General features: G+C 42.3%; 1 protein-coding gene across 1 annotated transcript in view; it reads left to right on the top strand.

Moving 5' to 3' along the window:
- The window catches only part of myo15b (myosin XVB), a 232,174-nt gene that overhangs the window by 109,964 nt on the left and 95,635 nt on the right, over positions 1-26,575 (top strand). Inside the window, exons 17-21 of the mRNA XM_072558127.1 lie at positions 4,208-4,301; positions 7,547-7,666; positions 9,927-10,140; positions 18,779-18,875; positions 24,038-24,272. Of these exons, the coding sequence (XP_072414228.1) occupies positions 4,208-4,301; positions 7,547-7,666; positions 9,927-10,140; positions 18,779-18,875; positions 24,038-24,272 (760 nt within the window). The remainder of the gene's footprint in view (positions 1-4,207; positions 4,302-7,546; positions 7,667-9,926; positions 10,141-18,778; positions 18,876-24,037; positions 24,273-26,575) is intronic.

Here is a 26,575-nt window from a genome sequence, read left to right as displayed (position 1 = left end):
CTCTTGTTATTGAATCCTTCACCCTGGGAAAAAGCTTGTCTCTATTTACCCTGTGTATATCCTTCATGATTCTGTAAACCTCAGTCAGGTCCCCCCTCAATCTCCTTTTTTCTAATGAAAACAAACCTAACCTACTCAACCTCTCTTCATAGCGAGCACCTTCCATACCAGGCAACATCCTCGTAAACCTTCTCTGCACCCTCTCCAAAGCATCCACATCCTTTGGGTAATGTGGCATCCAGAACTGTACACAATATTCTAAATGCGGCCCAACCAATGTCTTACACAATTTTAGCATGACCTGTCAGTTTTTACACTCAATACCCCGTCTGATAAAGGCAAGTATACCATATGCTTTCTTGACTATTCTGTCCACCTGTGCAGCTACCTTCAGAGTACAGTGGACCTGAACTCCCAGATCTCTCTGCTCATCAATTTTTCCCAAGGCTCTTCCGTTTACTATATAATTCGCTCTAGAATTAGACTTCCCAAAATGCATCACCTCACATTTGCCTGGATTGAACTCCATCTACTACTTCTCCACCCAACTCTCCAGTCTATCTATATCCTCCTGTATTCTCTGACAGTCCCTTATGCTTTCTGCTACTTCACCAATCTTCGTGTCATCTGCAAACTTGCTGATCATACCAACAGTGCCCTCTTACAGATCATTTATGTATATCACAAACAACAGTGGCCCCAACACTGACCCCTGTGGAACACCACTGGTCACCTTTCTCCATTTCGAGAAACTCCTTTCAACTACTACTCTCTGTCTCCTGCTGCTCAACCAGTTCTTTATCCACCTAGATAGAACACCCTGCACACCATGTGACTTCACTTTCTCCATTAGTCTACCATGGGGAACCTTATCAAACACCTTACTAAAGTCCATGTATATGACATCAACAGCCCTTCCTTCATCTGTCAACTTGGTCACTTCCTCAAAGAACTCTATTAAGTTGGTAAGGCATGTTCTCCTCCGTTCGAAGCCACGTTGCCTATCACTGTTAAGCCCATTATTTTCTAAATAGATTTTATCCCTCAGTACCTTCTCCAGCAACTTTCCCACCACTGACGCCAGGCTCACTGGTCTGTAGTTACCCAGAATATCCCTACTACCCTTTTTGTACACAGGAACAACATGAGCAACCTTCCAGTCCTCCGGCACCTCACCTGTGTTTAAGGGATGCCACAAAGATATCTGTCAGGGCCCCAGCTATATCCTCTCTCACGTCCCTCAGCAACCTGGGATAGATCCCATCCAGTCCTGGGGATTTGTCCACCTTAATAACCTCTAGCCTACCCAACATATCTTCCCTACTTAGGTCAATGTGATGCAGAGTTATCAAACTTCTATCTCTAATCTCAACATTCATCATATCCCTCTCCTCAGTGAACACTGATGCAAAGTAATCATTCAGAATCTCACCCATTCTCTCAGGTTCGACACACAGCATTCCTTCCTTATCCTTTAGTAGACTAACCCTTTCTCTAGTTACCCACTTGCTCCTTATATAAGAATAAAAGGCTTTGGGATTCTCCTTAATTCTGCTCGCTAAAGCTATTTCATGACCCCTTTTAGCCCACTTGATTCCTCGTTTAAGGCTGGTCCTACTCTCCCAATATTCCTCCAGGGTCCATTCTGTTCTTGGCTGCCTGGACCTTATGTAAGCTTTCCTTTTTATCTTGGCTAGTCGTACAATTTCTCTTGTCATCCATGGTTCATGAATCTTGCCTTTCCTTTCCTTTGCCTTCAACGGGACATGCCTATCCTGCACTATCTTTGAAAGCTTCCCACATCTCAAATGTAGACTTCCTATCAAATAGCTGTGTCCAATCCACATTTCCCAGCTCCTGCCCCATTTTGATATAATTGGCCTTGGTCCAGTTTAGTACTCTTGCCTCAGGACCACTGTCATTTTTGTCTATGAGTATTCTAAAACTTACAGAATTGTGGTCACTGTTCCCAAAGAAATCCCCACTGCAACTTCTAACACCTGCCCTGGTTCATTCCCCAACACCAGGTCCAATATGGCCTATTCCCTTGTCAGACTATTGACATACTACTATCCAGAAAACTCTCCTGGATACTTCTTACAACTTCTGCCCCATCCAGACCTCTGACACTAAGTGTATCCCAGTCAATGTTGGGAAAATTAAAATCTGTTGCCTCTACATCTTTCCATAACCTGTTTACCTATTTGTTCTTCTACCTCACGCTCACTGTTAGGAGGCCTGTAATACAGCCCCAACAATGTAACTGCACCCTTCCTTTTCGGCCACAGAACCGCCTATCCACTCCCCTTACAATAGAATTCCCATCTGACTATGGCCCTACGAGCCTTTTTCCCGCCCTTCTGAACAGCAGTGCCTGCCACAGTGCCATGATCTTGGCAACTGCTGCCCTCCCCTGGTGAGCCACCTCCCCCAACAGTATCCAAAATGGTATAGCTGTTTTGGAGAGAGATGACCACAGGGGACACCTGCACTGCCATCCCACTCTTTTTCTGCCTTTTGGTCACCCATTCACTGTCTCCCTCAGCAATTCTAACCTGCGGTGTGACCAGTTCACTAAACTTGCTTTCCATGACCTCCTCAGCACCGCGGATGCTCCACAGTGAGTCCATCCGCAGCTCCAGAGTTGTCATGCGGTCAAACAAGAGCTGCAGCTGGACACACTTCTTGCAAGTGTAAGAGTCAGGAACATCAGCCACTTCCCTGAGCTCCCACTTCAAGCAAGAGGCACATGCCACGGGTCTGAGGTCCCTGCCATTGTAAGCCTTAGCTTTATATCAACTAACAAAAAAAACCAAACAATACACTTAAATAAATGAAAGAAAAGAAAAAGAAATTATAAAACCTTACCTTACAGAGTCTTTTTCTTCTGGTTAAAGGAGGGGTTAAAGGTGGGAGGGAGCGACTATACGTGTAGTATCTCGGGTTTAGCTGCTGCCCAAATATGTACTAAGTCCTTACTTTCCTGGCACCCTCCTGGTCTCCACGTCAACTCCACTCTGTCCCCCGCTGCTCCTGGACAGGAAAAAGGCTGGGGGCTTCAAAGGTAAGAATTTAAACAGTTTCCTTAACTTCCTGGCACCCTCCTGGTCTCCACATCACCTCCACTGTGTCTCCCACTGCTTCTGGACAGCTGATAGTGGCAGAGCATGAGCCTTGTTGGGAATAATAGCAGAAAGAGAGTGAATGTGAAAGAATGTGGCACTTACCCTGGCCAAATGAAGAGGTTCATTGATCTTCACATGCCACTGTTGCCATTCTTTCAGATAGTCAAGATGGCATTGACTCAGATAGCAACCTTCGCCCAGGTTGCCAGGGTCTGGTGGCATGGCTTCCTCTGCTGGCCTGGTAAGAGGACTCCTCTCCCTTGCACCATCTCCCCAACCAGGACTTGTAGATCTGTACAGGATTTGTATCAGGACACCATCTTCCCTTTCTGTATGTAAAAACGCCATCCTTAACCAAGTAGGTCAGCTTCAGAATACCACTGCTTGACCAGGTACACGGTGGAGGCTTTAAGATTGTTGGTTATTAAATGGACATCCAGTAAGTTGTTACAGGAAAGGTGGATGGTAAGATAGAGATATAATTGTCATGAAAGCTGTCATAGAAAAGGGAACAGTAATTATTGACATGTGTTTGGTAACATATGATGAGAAATCTCACTGGGCCTTACAACAAGAATTTCTTCAAAACACCCAACACAACTCACTTAACCAAGAAGCAAATAAGTTTCAGCTCATTTTGTTTTTGATTATAGCGAAGCCCTGTCTGATATCTGAGATATAAAAAATCTTATGGCATTATGTCAAAGAGCTACAGTGTGGGTTTCCCCCATGTTCTGGTTTGTAATGATTCTTTATCTTGTTTCTGTAAAACAGACTTTCTGCTCATTATCACATTTCTGTGTGTGGGTATTTACTACACCCAAATTGGCTTATGTCTGTGTTCATTATGGCAATTACCATATGTTAAAAGATTCCATTGGCTATAAGGGACTTGTCTGAGGAAGTATAGGTGCAAACTATTTTATTCTGCAGGAACCCTCAGTCAGAAAACCTGGCTTGTAAGAATTACATTTCACAGCTTTGAAATATAGCCCTATTTTCTTGTTCATTTTCCTCTCTTCATGTTATCAGGAGAAAATCAGTTATTTTGCTCTATAACGTCTGATGGCTTCTTTCTGTAGGATGTCAAGGCTGACAGTGATGGTGTTGCTGATGACTTGATTACGGAACAAGTTGAATCTTTTCAGCAGAAACGCGATTTCTTCCAGAAGCTGGGTAAGAATTAGAAACACAAGGAGGATATTCAGCCCATCAAGCTTGTTCTACATTTCGATTAAATCATAGTTTATCCATAGTTTAATTCTCTTTACCCACTTTGGTTCAATAACCCTTACATCAACAAACATTTTCCAATCTCCATTTTTAGATTTTCAGTCAAACACCAGCGTCAAATAAACTTTGGGGAGAGGCTTTGAGATTCCCACTACCTGTTTTCTGAAATCATCCTTGAACAGCCTAGCTCAGATTTTAGGAATATGCCCTCTCGGTCTTGATCCCCCTGAGATGAGCAGATGGTTTACTTTATGTGCCTTATAAAATGCCTGAACTATCTTAAATACCTCAATCATAAAACCTCTACATTCAAATTGATACAAGACTACTCTATACAGCCTGTACTCCTAAAGTAATAGTTTTCAATCTGGCATAATTCTGGCAGAATTGCCATATGCACCCTCTTCAAGGCTGGTTTACCTATCCTGGAATCAAAAGCCCAGAACTGAATGCTGTGCTCCAGCTATGGTATTGCTAGAACCTTATACAATTGTAGCAAAACTTCCATCCTTTTGGTGTTCGTGGCACATTTGAGAGGAAGGTAAGCAGCCAATTCGCCTCTAAATTGGATTTTGTACCTGACCATTACGTTTTGATGATTATTGTACTTCAATCTCCAAATTTCTGAGCTCCCCCACAGTTGTGAATTTCACCTCATTTAGATGATCCCCTGAATTTCTTCTATCTCAATTTCAAAGCAAATGTCCTGCATTAAATTTCATTGACCCACCTTAAACTTTGTCTGCCACAGTCGCAGGATCAGTCTGGGTGCAGATACAGAATAACAAAAGAAACAAGTCATTGGTTGGAGTACTTTTTACACCCCTAACAATTGCTACACTGCAGGCAGAATATAAACAAAGAAATGTTGGGAGTTTGTGTGAAAGACACAAATAATTGTGAGTGAACAAATGAAATGGGGCAAAGCTAGTCATAGAGATGTACAGCATGGAAACAGACCCCTCGGTCCAACCCATCCATGCCAACAAGATATCCCAACCCAATCTAATCCCACCTGCCAGCACCAGGCCCATATCCCTCCAAACCCCTCCTATTCGTATACCCATCCAAATGCCTCTTAAATGTTGCAATTGTACCAGCCTCCACCACTTCCTCTAGCAGCTCATTCCATATACATACCACCCACTGTGTGAAAAAGTTGCCCCTTCGGTCTCTTTTATATCTTTCCCCTCTCACCCTAAACCTATGCCCTCTAGTTCTGGATTCCCCGACCCCAGGGAAAAGACTTTGTCTATTTATCCTAGCAATGTCCCTCATAATTTTGTAAACCTCTATAAGGTCACCCCTTAGCTCCAGGGAAAACAGCCCCAGCCTGTTCAGCCTTTCACTATAGCTCTATAGTGGGTGGCACGGTGGTTAGCACTGCTGCCTCACAGCACCAGAGACCTGGCTTCAATTCCTGTCTCTGGCAACTGACTGTGTGGAGTTTGCACATTCTCCCCGTGTCTGCGTTGGTTTCCTCCGGGTGCTCCGGTTTCCTTACACAGTCCAAAAATATGCAGGTTAGGTGAATTGGCCAGGCTAAATTGCCCATAGTGTTAGGGGCAGGGGTAAATGTAGGGGAATGGGTCTAGGTGGGTTGCACTTCGGCAGGTCGGTGTGGACTTTTTGGGCCGAAGGGCCTGTTTCCACACTGTAAGTAATCTAATCAAATCCTCCAATCTTGGTCTTAAGGAATAGTTTATAGAAAGTGTTCAGGACAGTTTCTTTGAACAACGTGATATGATACAATCTGGGGTTAAGCTACTTTCAATGTGGTAATGCCTATCAGGTTGAATTAATTCATGATCTCATAGTTTGGATTGGCACAGGCTTGGATGGCCAAAGGGCCTGTTCCTGTGCTGTAATTTGCTTTGTTCTTTGTTGTTTGTAACCAATCTTATGGAACAAGCAATCAAAGCACAATGGAATTTCACATTCAGTTTGAGTGCGAGAAATCTGAGCTTGAAACAAGTTTAAATGTGAAAAAACAATTACAAAGTCTGTGGACATATTCGCTAAAATAGAGTCGGAGAACTGGTTAAACGGTATAATGGTAGGTAGACAGTAGCAGGCAGTTGGAGGCATATTTCAAACTTCAAAATTAAGCATCAGATTCAATCATATTAACTGATAACTAGGTGTTCCGTTCCCATTAGATTCTAGATTTAATTCTAGCTTATCATCCATCTCAGTATAGCTTGTCTTCTTGTTAGTTGAAGAATATATATGATTAAAATAAATGGGGATTCAGCAACTTCAGTCAAATATTACTATCTTGTTTGCCTGCTTTCAGCAAAAATAATCATAGCCAATCAAGCTCCATATAAGTTGAATTGAAACTGGAGTGTGGTTCTTGTGGGAAACTGGAATACATCTTGTTGGTTTTAGAAATAAGCTGGCTTGGAATTGAAAGAAAGATTAAACCTAACCAGAAGGATTAAACCAAACAGGACCAAAATGTAGAACTGCAGTCTGTAAAGAATAAAGGTAATGTGGAACTACCAATAGTGTAGCAAACGCTATCTCAAACTCTGTCAAATTACAACAAAATAAAGAAGAAATAGGATCGTTTAACTTTACAGATTGAGAAATGTTCAGTTTCTTTGGAGCTAAAGAAAAAGGGATTAATCCCCCTTTTGCAAGATGAATAATAGACAGGTTTACCCTCTACTGACCTGATACTTATACAACCCTACAATAATGGAGGTGTTGACTGAAGTTGCTGAATCCACATTTATTAGGCTACAATTAGCTGTAAGGTGAGGAAACCTTTTGAAGTGAAAATCAAGAGTGTGGTGCTGGAAAAGCACAGCAGGTCAGGCAGCATCCGAGGAGCAGGAAAATCGACGTTTCGGGCAAAAGTCCACCAGGTTTGAGGCTGGGAGCCTTGGGGGTGGAGAGATAAATGGGAGGGGCATGGGGCTGAGGAGAAGGTAGCTGAGAGGTGGGGGTAATGGTGATAGATCAGAGGGGAAGATGGAGCAGATAGGTCTTTAGAAGTGAAATCCTAGGACCCATCATTCCAAAGTCTGCTGTTCCTCCCAAACATACCACATATTACTCAGCAACTATACCCCAAAATATTGATTTCAGTGATAACTTTCCTTTATTCAAAGCTTTGCGATTACATGTGTGAGCACTTGTTCCTTGAAGTTCAAAAGTTCCCTTTCTACTCCTCCTCACAGGGAAAGAGGAGCCTCTTTACGTAAAACCTCCATCCAAGATATTGCTTCCCAAACCAGAGAAACCAGAAAAGAAGAAGGAGACAGAAGAATCCAATAATTCGGAGGTGGAGGAACACAAAGGTATCTGAATATTGGGAACCACATAGATTTCAAAGATATAACGCAATAAGATTTAAGCTTTCACTGAATCAGCTGATTGTGTTTAAATTCTCTTATTCAAAAAGCAATCAGATTTCAGAATCATAATTGTTATGAATTATCATTGCTAATCACTTACTAAAGAATATGTTTGTCTGGGAAATTCCATGTCACTGGTGTTATGTACCGGGCTAGACCCCCTCAAAACATTTCAAGGAAGTAGCCCAGACCCTAACTTTGCTAGTTGTTTTAAGCAGGTATACAGTGGATATTCCAGGAGTGATGCAGCTGGTCAAACCACTTAGTTTTAAACAACAGAATTTATTTGCAAGATTACTGAATGAAACACAAACAAAAGAGGACAGAATACAAAATAACTTATACTATCCAAAAATTCAACAGATTATCCCAACTTAATGATGCTGTTCCAAACTCCTGCAACAATCCCCATAAACAGCCCTTGGCAAAAAAGGGTCTTACAGGATAGAGAGAGAGAGAGAGAGAGATGGCAGAGAGATTCAGCATGGAACACCTTCCATCTAGCTGTTTCTAGGGCCAGCAGCCTCAAAACTGACTGCCTGCTCTCAATGAACAGCCTGTTTAGTAAAACCAAACCAAACCAGAGAAAAGCCGAGCTGAGAGAACTGGCCACTCCCCTTTCATTGAGAAAGCATTCTCAAGTAGTTAAATCCACACTTTTCACAATCGCTGCTTTTACGACCAATCTGAAAAAAAAACCAAGGACAGCAAAACCTTGTTAAAGGAATAGCATTGTCACACTGGTCATGGGTTCTGTGGGTCCTTGTGTAGCTGATAAACCCAATCCTAGAGCTAGATCACTAACCACACGTTCAGCAAGTATTTTTGTGAGGTGGAATTGGTCCTTTACCTTGAGGAATGAAACTAACGGAAATGGGTGTTTCACCTTCTCCAATTTGCATGGCTTCTATTCTAAGGCCAACAACCATCACTGAAGGGTAAGAGTAGAGTTTATAAAGGTTTGGTCTTGGCTCTGAGTCTCATCTCAGGAGGGGACATTAGTAAATTTGGGCTGGGATGTGGGCCTACATTGCACAGAGCAGTGCAGAGTGTGAAATCTGACCCTTTGAATCAGGGCAACTCATTAACCTCTGGTTCATTGCTGTAGTCACAAGCAGCAACACACTTTAAAGTTTTTCTCATGGCCAGCCCATTAGAAGTAGATTGGCAGAAATCAGGTTATATAAAACAGACACCTAACATGGCACAGATTACATGACAGAAGTGAGCCTTATTGGTAAAAGTGCCATTCCATCACAGCCCATGTCTTGAACAGGGGTTAGACCCTTTCTGTGGGCAAATAGGATGGTTAACAATTCTTTGAGGACTCATTCCTGAAACTGGGCTGTAATGGGCCTGCTCTGAGTCTCATGAAACATAGTCCCTTCGTGGGAACAATGTGACACAGCTCCTAAAAAGGATTTTTAAAAGTTAGATCATTAATAGGATGTGGAGCCTGGGGAAGCAACACATAATTCCTGACTGCCAAATGCCTTATTGCCAGGGAAACAGCCAGTCTAATTTATTCTCATTGTTCTGTAAGTGACCAACAATCTGAGGCTAAATTTTGAGTGGTCTCTGGTGCACATCAATACACCACCAGCCCAAGAAAAGGCTAAATTGGATTTCTATCCTTATTGCCATATATCTTATAATATCCATCTAACCACAATATTTTAAAAGTTTCATGACTAGCATGTTATTCCCATTTTTTTCAAATTAATTTAAACCACATGCAATATAGTCTTGTCATCTAAAATTTCTTGAAATAATTCTGATAAATGATCAAAATATTTAGCCATTTTTAAATTCCAAATAGAATAATTAGAACTATTGAGCTCATTGAGTACTCCTGATACAGTTCTGAGAATTATATTGATTGTACATGTTCAGAATTCAGACCTTCCTCAGTCAAATCAGGCTCAAAAAGCCCTTGGCCACTCTAACAGCTGGTCTTTCAGCCAGTAAATGTGGAGCTGCTGATTGAATTCAGTTTGCATTAAAGTGCTGTTGAACAAAGTTACTAGTGTTGCTACGGATTATTACAATAAACCAGGGACTGTTCAGTTCCCTCATCCTCTGCCCTATTCCATCGAAACACTGTGATAGAATAACATCAACACTAGTGTTTGTCTTTGCAGAATATATTGAATATCATTACCTTTGACAAACCTCAACTGAAATAGTCTACTAATTTCGACAGTGAGCCCTCCTCCAGCAAACTCCACCAAAGACACAGAGCAGAAAGACAAAGGGAATGAAAAAGAACATAAGACAGAAGAAGAAAAGAAGGAACCAGAGGTACTGAAGTCCATCCAGGCCAACACAAGACCAGAACCTAGTCAGAACATCCGAGAAATAATCAAATTGTACCAGAGCCAGCCAAAACAACCTCCACCCCTCTACCAACCTGTCAGGTGAGAGCAAAGAGCAGAAGGTCCACATTTTGGACTGTGAACACTAGACAATATTCAGGAGAGACAGGTAATGCTGAGGTAGGTCAGGGATCCAGACTGATGTCTCAAAATGGAAGTAAGAAAAACATTTAAAATCAGACAGCCCATGGAGACAGGTGGCTCAGCCGTGAATGTTGGGACCTCATGCCTGGCCTTCCCTCCCCTCAGCCCTTTATGTTTGGCCATGGAGACTCCAATAAGTTGGTTTCTCCAGTGTGTTGGCATAGGGTCATAGGCATAGGTTTAGGGTGAGACGGGAAAGATATAAAAGAGACCTAAGGGGCAACTGTTTCACACAGAGGGTGGTACGTGTATGGAATGAGCTGCCAGTAGAAGTGGTGGAAGCTGGTACAATTGCAATATTTAAAAGGCATTTGGATGGGTATATGAATAGGAAGGATTTGGAGGGATATGGGCCGGGTACTGGCTGCCCACAGAAATGAATCCCCTCGGTGAGCAGATGGGCCATGGTTCGCTTCACATTGGCCACATTTGGATCAGTATGGGCAGTGCGAGCTCTACCGACATCCTCAGATAGATCACTGGAAAAGACCGTTTATAATTTAGACCATTGTGTCCCCTGGAGGGGACAAGCACATCTGGAGAGAGGGAAAATGATCAAGAAGTGAGGGTTGGGTGGACCAGGGTCAAACAAGGCCACAGTGAAAAATAATGGGACGGGATAAGTAATGTTAAAAAGACATGCTTTAAGGCTTTGTTCCTTAAAGCACTAGCATTTGCAATAAGGTAGATGAAGTAATTACACAAATAGATAAAAACAAGTATGATACAATTGTAATTACAGAGAAATAGCTACAGGGTTAATTTTATTCACTCAGGGAATGTGATGAGCATTTAGTGCCTGCGCTTAGCTGCCCTTGAGGGTGTGGTGATGAGCCACCTTCTTGAACGACTGCAATCTACATTGATGCAGGTTGAGCCAAAATGCCTTTAGGAAGGAAGTTTTTAAGATTTTGACCCAGTGACAGTGAAGGATATACAGTATCTACAAGTCTGGATGGTGAGTGACGTGGAGTAGAACTCATCCATGGTGACCAGCGATGGGAACTGATCATCTAGGGGTATTCAGTATTGAGAAAGAACAGACAGAAAGGAAAAAGTGGTAGAATTGCATTGCTGGTTGAAGAGGAAATTAATGTAATAGTGAGAAAGAATATTAGCTTCAATCATGAGGAATCTATATGGATAAAGCTGTCGAACACCAATGGGCAAGGAATTGTTGGGAAAAACCAGAGATAATGTTGGGAAAAGCATTAAGCAGGAAATTAAAGAAGCATGCATTAAAAGAACATTGTAATTATGGATTAATTTAATCTACATATAGATTGGACAAATGGAATTCGTCACAAGATAGTCACATTCCTCCTTAGAGGAATATGTATGGGATGGTTTTCTGGACCAATACGTTGAGGATCCAACTAGAGAACAGGCCATTCAAGACTGTGTATTGTGTAATGAGAAAAGAATAATTGGCAATGTAGCTGTGTAAGGCCCTTTGGGGTTAAGTGATCATCATATGGTTGAATTCCTCATCAAGGTGGAGGGTGACATAGATGCTTCGCAAAACTAGGATCTTGAATGTGAACATAGGAATCTACAATGGCATGAGGCTTGAGCTGGCAGTGATAAATTGGGAAAGGTGACTTAAAGGGATTATTGTGGATAGGCAATGGCAAACATTCAAACAGTGCAAGGAGAAATTATTTATCCCTGTTTGGAGCAAAAATAAAATGTGAAATGTAGCCAAACCACTGCTTATAAAGGAAATTAGAGATAGTATTGGACTGAAGGAAGAGGCACACAAATTGGCCAGAAAAAAACAGCAGACTTGAGGATTGGGAGCAGTTTAGAATTCAGCAAAGGAGCACTGTTGGTTAAGAAAGGGGGAATGGAGTACAGAGTAAGCTTGTGGATGACATGAATTCTGACTGATTAGATTAGATTCCCTACAGTGTGGAAACAGGACTTTTTAGCCCAACAAGTCCACACCGACCCTCCAAAGAGTAACCCACCCAGACCCATTTCCCTCTGACTAATGCACCTAACACTATGGGCGATTTAGCATGGCCAATTCACCTGACCTGCTCATTTTTGGACTGTGGGAGGAAATTGGAGCACCTGGAGGAAACCCACGCAGAGATGGGGAAAATGTGCAAACTCCCGGCTTCAATTCCCGCCTCAGGCGACTGACTGTGTGGAGGTTGCACATTCTCCCCGTGTCTGCGTGGGTTTCCTCCGGGTGCTCCGGTTTCCTCCCACAGTCCAAAAATGTGCAGGTTAGGTGAATTGGCCATGCTAAATTGTCCGTAGTGTTAGGTGAAGGGGTAAATGTAGGGGAATGGATCTGGGTAGGTTGCACTCCAGCGTGGACTTGTTGGGCCAAAGGGCCTGTTTCCACACTGTAAGTAATCTAATCTAATCTACACAGGCAGTCACCTGAGACTGGAATTGAACCTGGGTCCCTGTGCTATGAGGCAAATGTGCTAACCACTGAGCCACTGTGCCACCCCAGATGAAGGCATTGCTGAGATTCAAACTCAAGATCTCCTGTTTACTAGACAGGCGCTTTAACCAACTAAGCCATGGCGCTTTAGTAAACCTTTTGATAGGTATATGAAGATAAAAAAGATTGGTGAATACAAATGAGAGTCACTTACAGTAAGAAACAGGGGAATTTATAATGGGGAACAAAGAAATGGCTGACCAACTAAATACATATTTTATGGTCTGTGTTCACAAAGGAGGACCCAAATAACATAATGCTGAAATTTTGACAAACACAGGGTTTGGTGAGAGAGAAACTGAAGGAGATCAGTATTAGTGGGATATCGTGTTGGAAAAATTGATGAGATTGAATGCAGGTAAATCCCATGGCCTGATATTCTACATCCTAGAATATTTAAGTAAGTGGCCCTTGATATAGTAGATGAATTACTCATCAACAATCAAACTCTCTAGAATCTGGAACAGTTACGAGAGATTGGAGGTAGCTAATGTAACTCCTCCATTTCAAAGGGATATACTGTGAGAAAATTGGGAATTATAGACAGCCAGCCCAATTTCTGTAATAGACAAAATACTGGAGTCCATTGAAAAAGATTTGATAGGCAACTATTTGGAAAACAGTGGCACAATTAGACAGAGCCAGCATGGATTTACGAAGTGATTTGCTAAACAAATTGGATATCTTCAAGGATAGTTGGATGGGGAACCGGTCAATGTAATTTATTTGGCCTTTGACAAAGTCCCACGTAAGAGATCCATGTGTAAAATTAAAGCACATGGAATTAAGGTACTTTATTGAAATGGATAGAAAATTGGTTAGCAGACAAGCAAAATAGAGTAAGAATAAATAGGTCATTTTCCAAATGGCAGGCTGTGGCTAGTGGGCTACCACATGGATAAGTACTAGAACCTCAGGTATTCACAACATGTATTCATAATTTGGATGAGGGCACTAAATATAATATCTCCAAATTTTCAGATGACACAAAGCAGGGTAAAAGAGTGAGCTGTAAGGAGGATGCAGAGATGTTTGTGTGATTTGGACAAGTTGAGTGAGTAGACAAATTACATGGCAGATGCAGTATAATATGGATAAATGTGAAGCCATCCACTTTGGTAAGAAAGACAGGAAGGCAGATCATTATCTGAATGGCTATAAATTAAGAGAGTGGAAAGTGCAATGACACCTGAGTGTCCTCATATGCCAGTTGCCAAAGGTAAGCATGCAGGTGCTGCAGGCAGTAAAGAAGGCAAACTATATGTTGGCTGAAAGTGAGAGGATTCATCGACAGAAGCAGAGATATCTTGGTTTAATTATACTGAGCCTTGATGAGACCACACTTGGAATATTGTCTCCTTTGGTCTCCTTATCTGAGGAACATTATTCTTGCTGTTGAGGGAGTGCAGCAAAGTTTACCAAACTGATTCCTGGGATGGTGGGTCTGACATTTAAGGAGAACAGCGGGAAAGGTAGTGATTGGGTGGGGGAACAGTTGGGAAAAGAAATGTGAGTTATTGGAAGAGGGAAAGCACATGCTTGTGTAGCAAAGAGGGTCTGATTTGAAGGTGTATAGGTAGGAGTGAGAGAGGGAGGGATAGTGATTGGATTAGGAATGTGATTATTGGTTTGTTTCACCTTTTCTCTTGGAGCCCTGCATCAAGAGCTGCCTGTGAGCCATTTGTCTGAAGCTAGCTTGAAACACCTTATTTGCAGATGTAAAGGACAATAATATTTCAGGAGTAGCCCTATATGTCACTTTCAATGTCTCCAACAATGAGCAGTACAATGCCACCGCATCTCCCCTCAGAGATTCTACTTCGAGAGTTTGAATAGCTTGGATCTATTTTTGAAAGCAGAATCCCATAGGTAATAACCTCTGGATTATTGATAAGAGGTGGTTAGACCATAGAACATAGAACGTTACAGCTCAGTACAGGCTCTTCGGCCCTTGATGTTGCGCCGACCTGCAAATTTATCTGATGCCCATCGAACCTACATTCCATTATTATTTATATGTATGTCCAATGCCAATCTAAATGCCCTTAACATCGGCAGGTCTACTACTGTTTCAGACAGGCTGTTCCACACTCCTACTACTCTCTGAGTAAAGAAACTACCTCTGATATCTGTCCTAAATCTATCACTACTCAATTTAAAGCTATGTCCCCGAAGTGTTAACCTTGACTGTCCACGGAAAAAGGTTCTCACTGTCCACCCTATCTAACCGTCTGATTCTCATATATGTCTCGATTAAGTCGCCTCTCAACCTTAGAACATAGAACAAAGAACAATGCAGCACAGAATAGGCCCTTCGGCCCACACTGTTGTGCCGAACATTTGTCCTAGCTTAAGCAATCATCCATGTAGCTATCCAATTGCCGCTTAAAGGTCACCAATGATTCTGACTCTGCCACTCCCACAGGCAGCGCATTCCATGCCCCCATCACTCTCTGGGTAAAGAACCTACCCCTGACATTCCCCCTATACCTTCCACCCTTCACCTTCAATTTATGTCCCCTTGTAACACTCTGTTGTACCTTGGGAAAAAGTCTCTGACTGTCTATTCTATCTATTCCCCTGATCATCTTATAAACCTCTATCAAGACACCCCTCATCCTTCGCCGTTTCAATGAGAAAAGGCCTAGCACTCTCAACTTATCCTTGTACGACCTATTCTCCATTCCAGGCAACATCCTGGTAAATCTCCTCTGCACCCTCTCCAAAGCTTCCACATCTTTCCTAAAATGAGGCGACCAGAACTGCACACAGTACTCCAAATGTGGCCTTACCAAGGTCCTGTACAGCTGCAACATCACCTCACGACTCTTGAATTCAATCCCTCTGCTAATGAATGCTAATACACCATAGGCCTTCTTACAAGCTCTATCCATCTGAGTGGCAACTTTCAAAGATCTATGAACATAGACCTCAAGATCCCTCTGCTCCTCCACCTGAATAAGAACCCTATCGTTAACCCTGTATTCCGCATTCTTATTTGTCCTTCCAAAATGGACAACCTCACACTTGACAGGGTTGAACTCCATCTGCCACTCCTCAGCCCAGCTCTGCATCATATCTAAGTCCCTTTGCAGCTAACAACAGCCCTCCTCACTATCCACAACTCCACCAATCTTCATATCGTCTGCAAATTTACTGACCCACCCTTCGACTCCCTCTTCCAAGTCATTAATAAAAATTACAAACAGCAGAGGACCCAGAACTGATCCCTGCAGAACTCCACTTGTAATTGGGCTCCAGGCTGAATATTTACCATCTACCACCATTCTCTGACTTCGACCGGTTAGCAACTTCTCTATCCAACTGGCCAAATTTCCCACTATACCATGCCTCCTGACTTTCCGCATAAGCCTACCATGGGGAACCTTATCAAATGCCTTACTCAAGTCCATGTACACTACATCCACTGCTCTACTCTCATCCACATGCTTGGTCACCTCCTCAAAGAATTCAATAAGACTTGTAAGGCAAGACCTACCCATCACAAATCCGTGCTGGCTGTCCCTAATCAAGCAGTGTCTTTCCAGATACTCTTAAATCCTATCCCTCAGTACCCTTTACATTACTTTGCCTACCACCGAAGTAAGACTAACTGGCCTGTAATTCCCGGGGTTATCCCTATTCCCTTTTCTGAACAGGGGCACAACATTCGCCACTCTCCAGTCCCCTGGTACCACCCCCGTTGACAGTGAAGAAGAAAAGATCATTACCAATGACTCTGCAATTTCCTCTCTTGCTTCCCACATAATCCTAGGATATATCCCATCAGGCCCGGGGGACTTGTCTATCCTCAAGTTTTTCAAAATGCCCAACACATCTTCCTTCCTAACAAGTATCTCCTCTAGTTTACCAGTCCGTTTCATACTCTCCTCTTCAACAATACGGTCCCTCTCATTTGCAAATACTGAAGGAAAGTACTCATTCGAGACCTCTCCTATCTCTTCCGACTCAATACACAGTCTCCCAGTACTGTCCTTGATCGGACCTAACCTTGTTCTCGTCATTCTCATGTTTCTCACGTTTGCATAAAATGCCTTGGGGTTATCCTTGATCCTACCTGCCAAAGATTTTTCATGCCCTCTCTTAGCTATCCTAATCCCTTTCTTCAGATCCCTCCTGGTTATCCTGTATCCCTCCAACGCTCTGTCTGAACCTTGTTTTCTCAACCTTATGTAAGCCTCCTTCTTCATATTTACAAAACGTTCAACCTCCCTCGTCAACCAAGGTTCCCTCACACGACCATCCTTTTCCTGCCTGACAGGTACATACATATCAAGGACACTTTGTATCTGTTCCTTGAAAAACCTTCTTCTTTCCAATGAAAACAATCTCAAGTCCCTCAGCCTTTCCTCGTAAGACCTTCCTTCCACACCAGGAAACAGCCTAGTAAATCTCCCCAGAACCCTTTCTAAAGCTTCCACGCCCTTCCTATGTTGCGGTGATCAGAATTGCCCACAACACTCCAGGTTTGGCCGCACCAGTGTCTTGTACAGCTGAAGCATGACCTCGTGGCTCCAAAACTCAATCCTCCTACCAATAAACATCAACACACCATATGTCTTCTTAACAACCTTATCAACCTGGGTGGAAACTTTCAGGGATTTATGCACCTTGACACCGAGATCTCTCTGTTTATCACCAAGAATTTTACCATTAGCCCAGCGCTCTGCATTTCTGTTACTTCTCAAAGTGTAGTACCTCACACTTTTCCGCATTAAACTCTATTTGCCACTTCCCAGCCCAGCTCTGCATCTTATCTATGTACCTCTGTAACCCACAAAATCCTTCGGTTCTATCCACAACTCTGCCTACTTTAGTGTCATCTGCAAATTTACTAACCCATCTTTCTACGCCTGCCTCCAGATCATTTATAAAAACGACAAACAGCATTGGCCCCAAAACAGATCCTTGTGGCACACCACTGGTAAGTGAGCTCCAGGATGAACATTTCCCATCAACCACCATCCTCTGTCTTCATTCAGCTCGCCAATTTCTGATCCAAACCGCTAAATCACCTTCAATCTCGAAACTCCCTTTTTTGTGCAATAGCCAACAGTGTGGAACTTTTGCTGCCTGACCTGCTGTGCTTTTCCAGCACCACTCTAACCTAGTACCTTATCAAGCACCTTACTGAAGTCCATATACACCATATTAACCACCTGACCTTAATCCATCTGTTTTGTCACCTTCTTGAAGAATTCAATAAGGTTAGTGAGGCACGACATACATTTCACAAAACCGTGTTGACTATCCCTAATCAAATTATTCCTTTCCAGATGATTATAAATCCTATCTCTTATTACCTTTTCCAACACTTTACCCACAACCAAAGTAAGGTTCACTGGCCTATAATTACCAAAGTTATCCCGACTCCCCTTCTTAAACAAGGGAACAACATTTGCTATCCTCCAGTCTTCTGGCACTACTCCTATCGACAATGACATAAAGATTGAAGCCAAAGGCTTTGCAATCTCCTCACTGGCTTCCCAGAGAATCCAAGGATAAATCCTATCTGGCCCCGGTCTTATCTATTTTCAGATCTTCCAAAATTGCTAAAACCTCCTCTTTGTCAACCCCTCAATCCCATCTAATCTTGTTTCCTGTATCTCCATATTCTCACTAACATTGTTATTGATTAATCTCTGGATTATTATCTGAGTCATGAATGAATCAGTTGAAGGTAAATAAGATTAGACAGCTCAATACATGGTTTAAAGATTGAAGTGGAAGAAATTGGTTCCAATTCTTGGGGCACTATTGAACACTTTTGCACATGTTTTGTATCAGATTCAGTGTCATTAAGTTTCTAAGTCAAAATATTCACCTTTGAGCTAGACCTTTTGCCATTGATGCAAACAATATCTTTTCTTTATTGTTACTTGGTAAAAAGAAGCAAACTGTGTTTTTTATGAATGCTGAGTCCCTTATTTCGTCTGCAGCTTAAAATATTTTGCCCTTGAATGGAAGCCAATGGATGACCAGCTTTGCATTGGTTGTTCAATGTACACTGACCTGTTGGACCCCACATCTAATGTTTATCTTCCATTGCTGTAGGAGGTCAGTAAAACCATTCCTGAAGAAAAATGATCCCAAGGACGAGGCATTATCTCTTCTAGGAATGAGAGGGTCAACATCTCCCACTGCAGTAGAGGTAAGTGGGGGTTGGTTTAGCTCAGTTGGCTGGATGGTTGGTTTGCAAAGCAATGTAATGTAATGTTTAATCCCCACACTAGCTGAGTTTACCATGAAGGATCTTCCTTCTCAATCTCTCCCCTCACCTGAGGTATGGTGGCCCTCAGGTTCCATCACTACCAGTCATGCCTCTCTAATGACAGAGAAATCTTATGGTCTGGTAAGAACATGGTGACTTGACTTGAGAGGTAATCTTTCCAACTCTGCTTGAAGGTACTCCTGGAGATTTAGTCACTCCAATTTCTTTCTTTGGCTTTCTAAAACATAATTACCATAGATTAATTGCTGTCCTTCAAATGTACATAACTGCCCTAACCGACAGCCTGTCCGCACCTGCTTAACTAGTTGCAAATGATGGTTACTGACAAATGGAGCTGGATGAAAGGAGCAAATTGCTACATACATTCTGGATACCAGGCTGTTTGACATTTCTATTGCTGTGGAAGAGTTTCAACGTAGACAGTGTGAACAGTGATGGTCCTGAAACGGAAATGATGTTGATGCTCTCCTACTCTCTGCATTTGGACATGTGCTGAAAGAAGTCATCGCAGGAATCTAAAGTGGCTAAGCTTTTTCCCATAGTGACCCCTCAATTTAAGGCTTGAAAATTTCTCAGACCCCAGAGCTATGAGATTGTGGCTGAGTTGGGAATGTTGGATAGGCAGAGATCCCTAAAAGGGGTTAGGGGTATTGTTAGAAACCAACAACAGCTGGAAAAGGAAGGGAAGGTGAGTTTAGAACATAGAACAATACAGAACAGAACAGGCCCTTCGGCCCGCAATGTTGCACCGACCCGTGAATTATTCTCAGCTCGTCCCCCTACACTACCCCATCATCATCCATGTGCTTATCCAAGGATTGTTTAAATCTCCCTAATGTGGTTCAGTTGACTACATTGGCAGGTAGGGCATTCCACGCCCTTACCACTCTCTAAGTAAAGAACCTGCCTCTGACATCTGTCTTAAATCTATCACCCCTCAATTTGTAGTTATGCCCCCTCATACAAGCTGACATCACCATCCTAGGAAAAAGACTTTCACTGTCTACCCTATCTAATCCTCAGATCATCTTGTATGGCTCTATCAAATCCCCCCTTAGCCTTCTTCTTTGCAATGAAAACAGACCCAAGTCTCTCAGCCTTTCCTCATAAGACTTTCCCTCCAGACCAGGCAACATCCTTGTAAATCTTCTCTGCACCTTTTCCAATGTTTCCACATCCTTCTTGAAATATAGCGACCAGGACTGTACACAATATTCCAAGTGTGACCACACTAGCGTTTTGTATAGTTGCAGCGTAATATTGCAGTTCCGGAACTCAATCCCTCTCCCGATGACACCTAACACACCGTATGCCTTCTTAACAGCACTATCAACTTTCAGGGATCTATATACATGGACTCCAAGATCCCTCTGTGTATCTACACTACCAAGAATCTTTTCATTGACCCAGTACTCTGCTTTCCTGTTATTCTTCCCAAAGTGCATCACCTCACATTTAGCTGCATTGAACTCCATTTGCCACCTCTCAGCCCAATCCTGCAATTTATCTAAGTCCCCTTGCAATCTGTACCATTCTTCCAAACTATCCACTACTCCACCAACTTTAGTGTCATGTGCAAATTTACTAATCCATCCACCTATGCCTGTGTCTAATTCATTTATAAAAATGACAAACGGTAGTGGTCCCAAAACAGATCCTTGTGCCACACCAGTAGTAACCGGACTCCAGGCTGAATATTGTCCATCAACCACCACTCACTGATTTCTTTCAGAAAGCTAGTTTCTAATCCAAACTGTTAAATTACCCTCAATCCCATGCCTCTGCATTTTCTCCAACAGCCTATCATGTGGAACCTTATCAAAGGCTTTACTGAAGTTCATGTCTACCACGTCAACTGCTCTACCTTCATCTACATGCTTGGTCACCTTCTCAAAAACTCAATGAGATTTGTGAGACACGACCTGCCCTTTAAATGACAAAGTTTTAAGTAAAAAAGCACCAAACTTTGGACTGGGATTTTCAGGATTGGAATCAGGCCTTAAAGAATAGCCAATAGGTCACACCCAGTATTTTTTTAAAAATTCCAAAATTTAAAGGGGCCTTGCAGCTGTTATCACTGTTGCTGCAATTGCTACCTCGGGGCTCGCAACTCAAAATTTCTGACTCGTAGACCTACTGGGGTCACGACCCATATGTGGGAAGATCAGCACTCAAGAAAGCTGAACAAAAAAAAATGCAACCGAAGATGGCTGAAGTCAAATACATAGATGGAGTACTCACCATGAAAGAAATTCACTTTGATTCTGAAGTAAGATCTGTAGCAGCGATATAACGATTCTTCTGGAGTACTATGTCCAATTCTGATCATCCTGTTACAGGAAGGATATTATCAAGCTGGAGAGAGTTCAGAAGAGATTTGCCAGGATATTGTCAGGAATGGAGGGTTTGAGTTATAAAGAGAGGCTAGATAGGCTGGGACTTTTTTCACTGGACCATAGGAGTTACAAGGTAATCTTATCGAGGTTTACAAAACAATGAGGGGTGTAAAGTGAATGGCATGTGTCTTTTCCCCAGGATGGGGGATTTCAAGACTACAGAGTGTATTTTAAGGTGAGAGGAGAAAAATTTTAAAAAGACATTGGGGCAATTCTTTTAGACAGAGGGTGGTTTGTGTGTGGAATGAACTTCCAGAGGAAGTGATGTATGTGGGTATAGTTACAATGTTTAAAAGATGTTTAGATAAATACACAAATAAGAAATGTTTGGAGGGATATGGGCCAAGCGCAGGCAGGTGGGAGTAGTTTAGTTTGAGATTATGGTCAGCATGGACTGGTTGGACTAGAGGGACTGTTTTCTTGCTGTATGACCGTATGACTCTATGACAGGCTGAAGAAAAAGCAGTGCAATGATGTGTTGTATTCATGAACTTTAAGACCATAAGACTTTGGAGCAGAAGTTAGGCCATTCAGCCCATCGAGTCTGCTCTGCCATTCAGTCATGGCTGGTAAGTTTCTCCTCTCCATTCTCCCGCTTTCTCCCCGTTACCCTTGATTCTCCTTGACAATCAAGAATCTATCTATCTCAGTATGAAATACACTCAATGACCTGGTCTCCACAGCCTTCTATGGCAATGAATTCCATAGATTCCCCACTCTCTGGCTGAAGAAGTTTCTCCTTATCTCAGTTCTAAAAAGTCTTCCTTTTATACTAAGGCTCTACCCTCAGGTTCTAGTCTCTCCTACCAGTGGAAACATCTTGCCAACATCCACTCTGTCCAGGCCATTCAGTATTCTGTATGTTTCAATTAAATCCCCCCTCATCCCTCTAAACTCCAGCGGGTATAGACCCAGAGTCCTCAAATGTTCCTCATATTATTAAACTTTTCATTCCTGGGACCATTCTCTTGAGCCTCCTCTGAACACGCTGCAGGGCCAGTACATATGTCCTGGGCCCTAACCTATCTAGCAAAGTCTTGGTTAATCTATCATAAAGTGTGAACCTGTATGTAAGCTCATTGCTAATGTCCTGTGATTTTGGGACAGAACTAGAATCAATTTTCACTTGAAGCAAACAGCTATTAATAATGGCTTGGACTCTCTGGAACTCAGCAACTCAGCAGAGACACTGAACCTGAAAGATACATGTCTTGCTCTGATCATGCACTCACTACCGGAGAGGAACATCTTCCAGAAATGAGAAAATTTCAGACAAGTAGACAAGCACAACTCACATGAATGCTATTAAAAAATTTAAATGGTTCAGATTATGGATGAAATGCCCGTGCAGAGACAGACAAAAATGGGACTGATTGGAATTAACATACAGTTTTTGTTCTTGAGAGAATCGCTGTTACTTGTAACTGCAAATAATAGGACATGCAATCTTTTTAACTAAAAGGGGTATATTGGGAGAAATGAATTTGTAAGGATTTGTAATAAAAGCTAAACACTGCAGATGCTGGAAATCTGAAACAAAACAGAAAATGCTGGAGATAGTCAGAGGTTTGGAAACACCTCTGGACAGGGAAACAGATCACATTTCCAGTCTTATGTGACTCTTCTTCAGAACTGCAAGGGACTGGAAAGTGTTTTTTATTAATGCTGTTGTCAGAGGAAGAGGAGGAATAAGTGGAACAGATGGTAAGGGTGCCCAGAGCAAAAGACAAAGAGAGTGCAAATGATGGTAAAGGAGTGATAGAGACGTAAACCAGCTCTAAATAATAGTTGTGTAAAGTAGAAAAAAATGGTATTTACCAAAGAGGGTGATGCTACCCTGACCATGGTGACAGAGGAAGAAAATCTATCACTTGAACAGTTAAAACTGATGAGGAAGAAATCTGGGATGGGCTATTGGTGCAAGGCGCTGGGATCAGGTTAGATGTAGCCAAGGATTTTAAAAGAAGTATGGGTTAAAATTGCAGGGCCGCTGGCCACAATATTTCAGTCTTCCTTGAGTGAGGTGCCAGAAGACTGGAGAAATTTAATCATAACTGCCTTGTCAAGAAACATAAGCCCTGCAGTTACAGGTTTAACCTCAGTGGTGGGGAACCTTTGAGAAACAACTATTTAGAATAATATTAGTAGTCACATAAAAAAGGTGGGTTAATTAGGAATAGTCAGCATGGATTTCCAAAGAGAATGTTGAACTAATTTTCTGAAATTTTTTGATGAGGGAACAGAAAGGGACAATAATAATGCTGTGGTTACAGTGTGTATGGACCTTCATAAGGTGTTTGATACAGTGTCACGCAGCAGACATCTAAAAAGGGTTATAGGTCGTGGTGCAAAAGGGACAGGAGCAACCATGGATACAAAATTGACTGAGTGATAGGAAACAGCGGGAAACAGTCAATGGATATTTTCCAGGCTTGAGAAAGGTTTATAATGGAGTTCCCTAGACAGTCAGATCAATATATCTAGAGACATCAAGCAGAGGCAGGGCATGCTCTTTCTTGAAGAGAAGACCACAGGAGTCAGCCACTTTAGACACAGAGCTCAAGATTTACTGATCTATTGATATTGTAATGTAGTTGCGCTGAGTTTTTGAGGAAAGCAAATACAACTAAAAGATTATCAAGAAGATCAGTATTTTCTCTAAACTCTTGACTACTTCTGTTGCAGAATGGAAAGGAAACACAAGCTGCAAAGGTGCCACCTAAACCAGCACCAAAACCACAGCGTCATTCCCAATCTGCACAGCGTTCAATAGAGGACCAGCTCACAAAGATATATGCTCCACCACTACCAGGGCTTCCACTTCCACCACCTCCCCCACCACCTCCACCTGGTCCCTCTTCATCATCAACATCTGTCAGTGAATTTCAGCTCTCCCCAGTTCCACAAGAGAGAGAGGAAGGTAAGATCAAGCACATATTCTGTTATTCTTTCATGAGATTTGGATGTGCTAGCATTTATTATCCCCCTGCAAGTTTCCTGGAGAGGTGTTAGTAACCTGCCTTCTTGGACTGCTACTGTACACGCAGTGTAAATGCATCCATAGTTTTGTTAGGAAGGAAGCTGTTGGACTTTTACCCAGTGACATTGAAGAAACAGCAAAATATTTCCAAGTCAGGATGGTATATAGCTTTAATGGGAACTTGCACATTCTGGGGTCCCTTTGTGTCTACTGCCCTTGTCCCTTTAGGTGCTAGAATTCATAGATTTGTAAGGTGCTGTTGAATAAACCTTGTTCGGCATAACACTACATATTGTGCATAATGAATACTTCTGTCACATTGGGTCTGTGTTGGAGGGAATGAATGTTAAATGTGGTTGATGGAGTGTGATCAAGTAGATTCCTTTGTGCTGGATGTTGTCAAGCTTCTTGAGCGTTGTTGCAGCTGACCCCATCCAAACAAGTGGACAGAATTACAAACATACTGCTGAAGTATTTATATATACATACTTGTGATGCCAAGGCATATAAGGCTTTGAGTCAAGTGCAATAAAATTGGATTAGAATAGTTACATGGCTATTTTTGACTGGCATGGATGTGATGGGATGAAGGTCCTTTTTCTGTGCTGAGGATCTCTAGGACTCTATAACATGTGGTTTGTAGACTGTGGACACTCAGGTGAGTTATTCATTTCAGAATTCTGAAATCCTGACCAGCTCGTGCAGTCTTTAAATCATAGGGAGATGATTTTTTTTTCTTACTGCAGAAGCTCAATACCTTGTACTTCATGGTGGAAGTATCACTTATCACTTGTTAGTTTGAGTCTGAATATTGTCCAGGTCTTGCTGCATGTGGACATGGATATCCTCATTATCTGAGGTTTCATGAATGATGCTTAGCATTGTGTAAACATCAGCACATTTCCCACTTCTGACCTTTTAATGGAGAGAAGGTCAATTATGAAGCATCTGAAGATGGCTGAGCCTAAGGCAGCACTCTGAGGAACGCCTGCAGTGATGTCCTGGAACAGAGATGACAGACGTCTAACAACCACCAGCATCTTCCTTCATACTGGGCATGATCACAGACAGTAGAAAGTTTCTTCTCACTAATTCCTATTGACTCCAATTTTGCCCGGGCTCCTGGATGCCACACTATCCAATGCTGCCTCAATGTTGGGGCAGTGACTTACCTCACCTCTGGAATTACGTTCTTTTGTTCATGTTTGGACCAAGACTGTAATGAGGTGGGGAGCTAACCAGCACTGGCAGAACCCAAACTGAGCATCAGTGAGCAACTTGTTGCTGAGAAAGTATTACTTTATAGCACTGTTGACAGCTTCCATTAAATTGTGCTGATGATGAACAAGACATTGAGTGTACATTAATTGGCCAGGTTGGATTTGTTCTGCTTTTTGAAATTGGAACAGCTTGACTAGGAGTGTGGCAAGCAGGTAGACAGAGTAGTGAAAAAGGCATTTGGTACGCTTGCCTTTAATGGTCTGTACATTGAGTATCGGATTAGGAGGTCATGTTGCGGCTATACAGACATTGATTAGGTCATGCTTGGAATACTGCGTTCAATTCTGATCTCCCTGCTATAGGAAAAATATTGTGAAACTTGAAAGGGTTCAGAAAATATTTAGGAAAATGTTGCCGGATTTGAAGGGTTTGAGCTATAAGGAGGGTTGAATAGAATGGAGCATCGGAGACTGAGAAGTTTTACAAAAGTTTATAAAATAATGAAAGCTGTGGAGGTGAATAGCCAAGGTGTTTTTCCCAAGGTAAGGGAGTCGGAAACTAGAAGGCATAGGTTTAAGTTAGAGGGGAAGGATTTAAAAGGGATCTAAGGGGCAACTTTTACGCGCAAAGGGTGGACACAAATGGAAGTGTGGACAGGTACAACTACAACATTTGAAAAGCATCCGGAAGGGTATATGAATAGGAAGCGTTTCGAGGATTATGGGCCAAATGCTGGCAAATGGGACTAGATTACTTTAGAATATCTGGTCAGTATGGAAAAGTTGGACTGAAGGGTTTAGTTCCATGCTGTACACCTCTATGATACTAGAGCACAAATATTATTGCTGGAATGTTGTCAAGGCCCACAGCCTTTGCAGTATCCAGTGCTGTCAACCATTTTTTGCTGTCTCATAGTGATTCAAGTGCTGGAGACCTTTCATAGAATCCCTACAGTGTGGAAACAGGCCATTCAGCGCAGCAAGTCCACACCAACTCTCCAAAGAGCAACCCACCCAGACTCA

This window comes from Chiloscyllium punctatum, chromosome 39, assembly GCF_047496795.1.
Source record: "Chiloscyllium punctatum isolate Juve2018m chromosome 39, sChiPun1.3, whole genome shotgun sequence".
Classification (NCBI taxonomy): domain Eukaryota; kingdom Metazoa; phylum Chordata; class Chondrichthyes; order Orectolobiformes; family Hemiscylliidae; genus Chiloscyllium; species Chiloscyllium punctatum.
The sequence above is the reverse complement of the archived record's forward strand: the minus strand, read 5'-3'. Positions and strand labels throughout refer to the sequence as shown.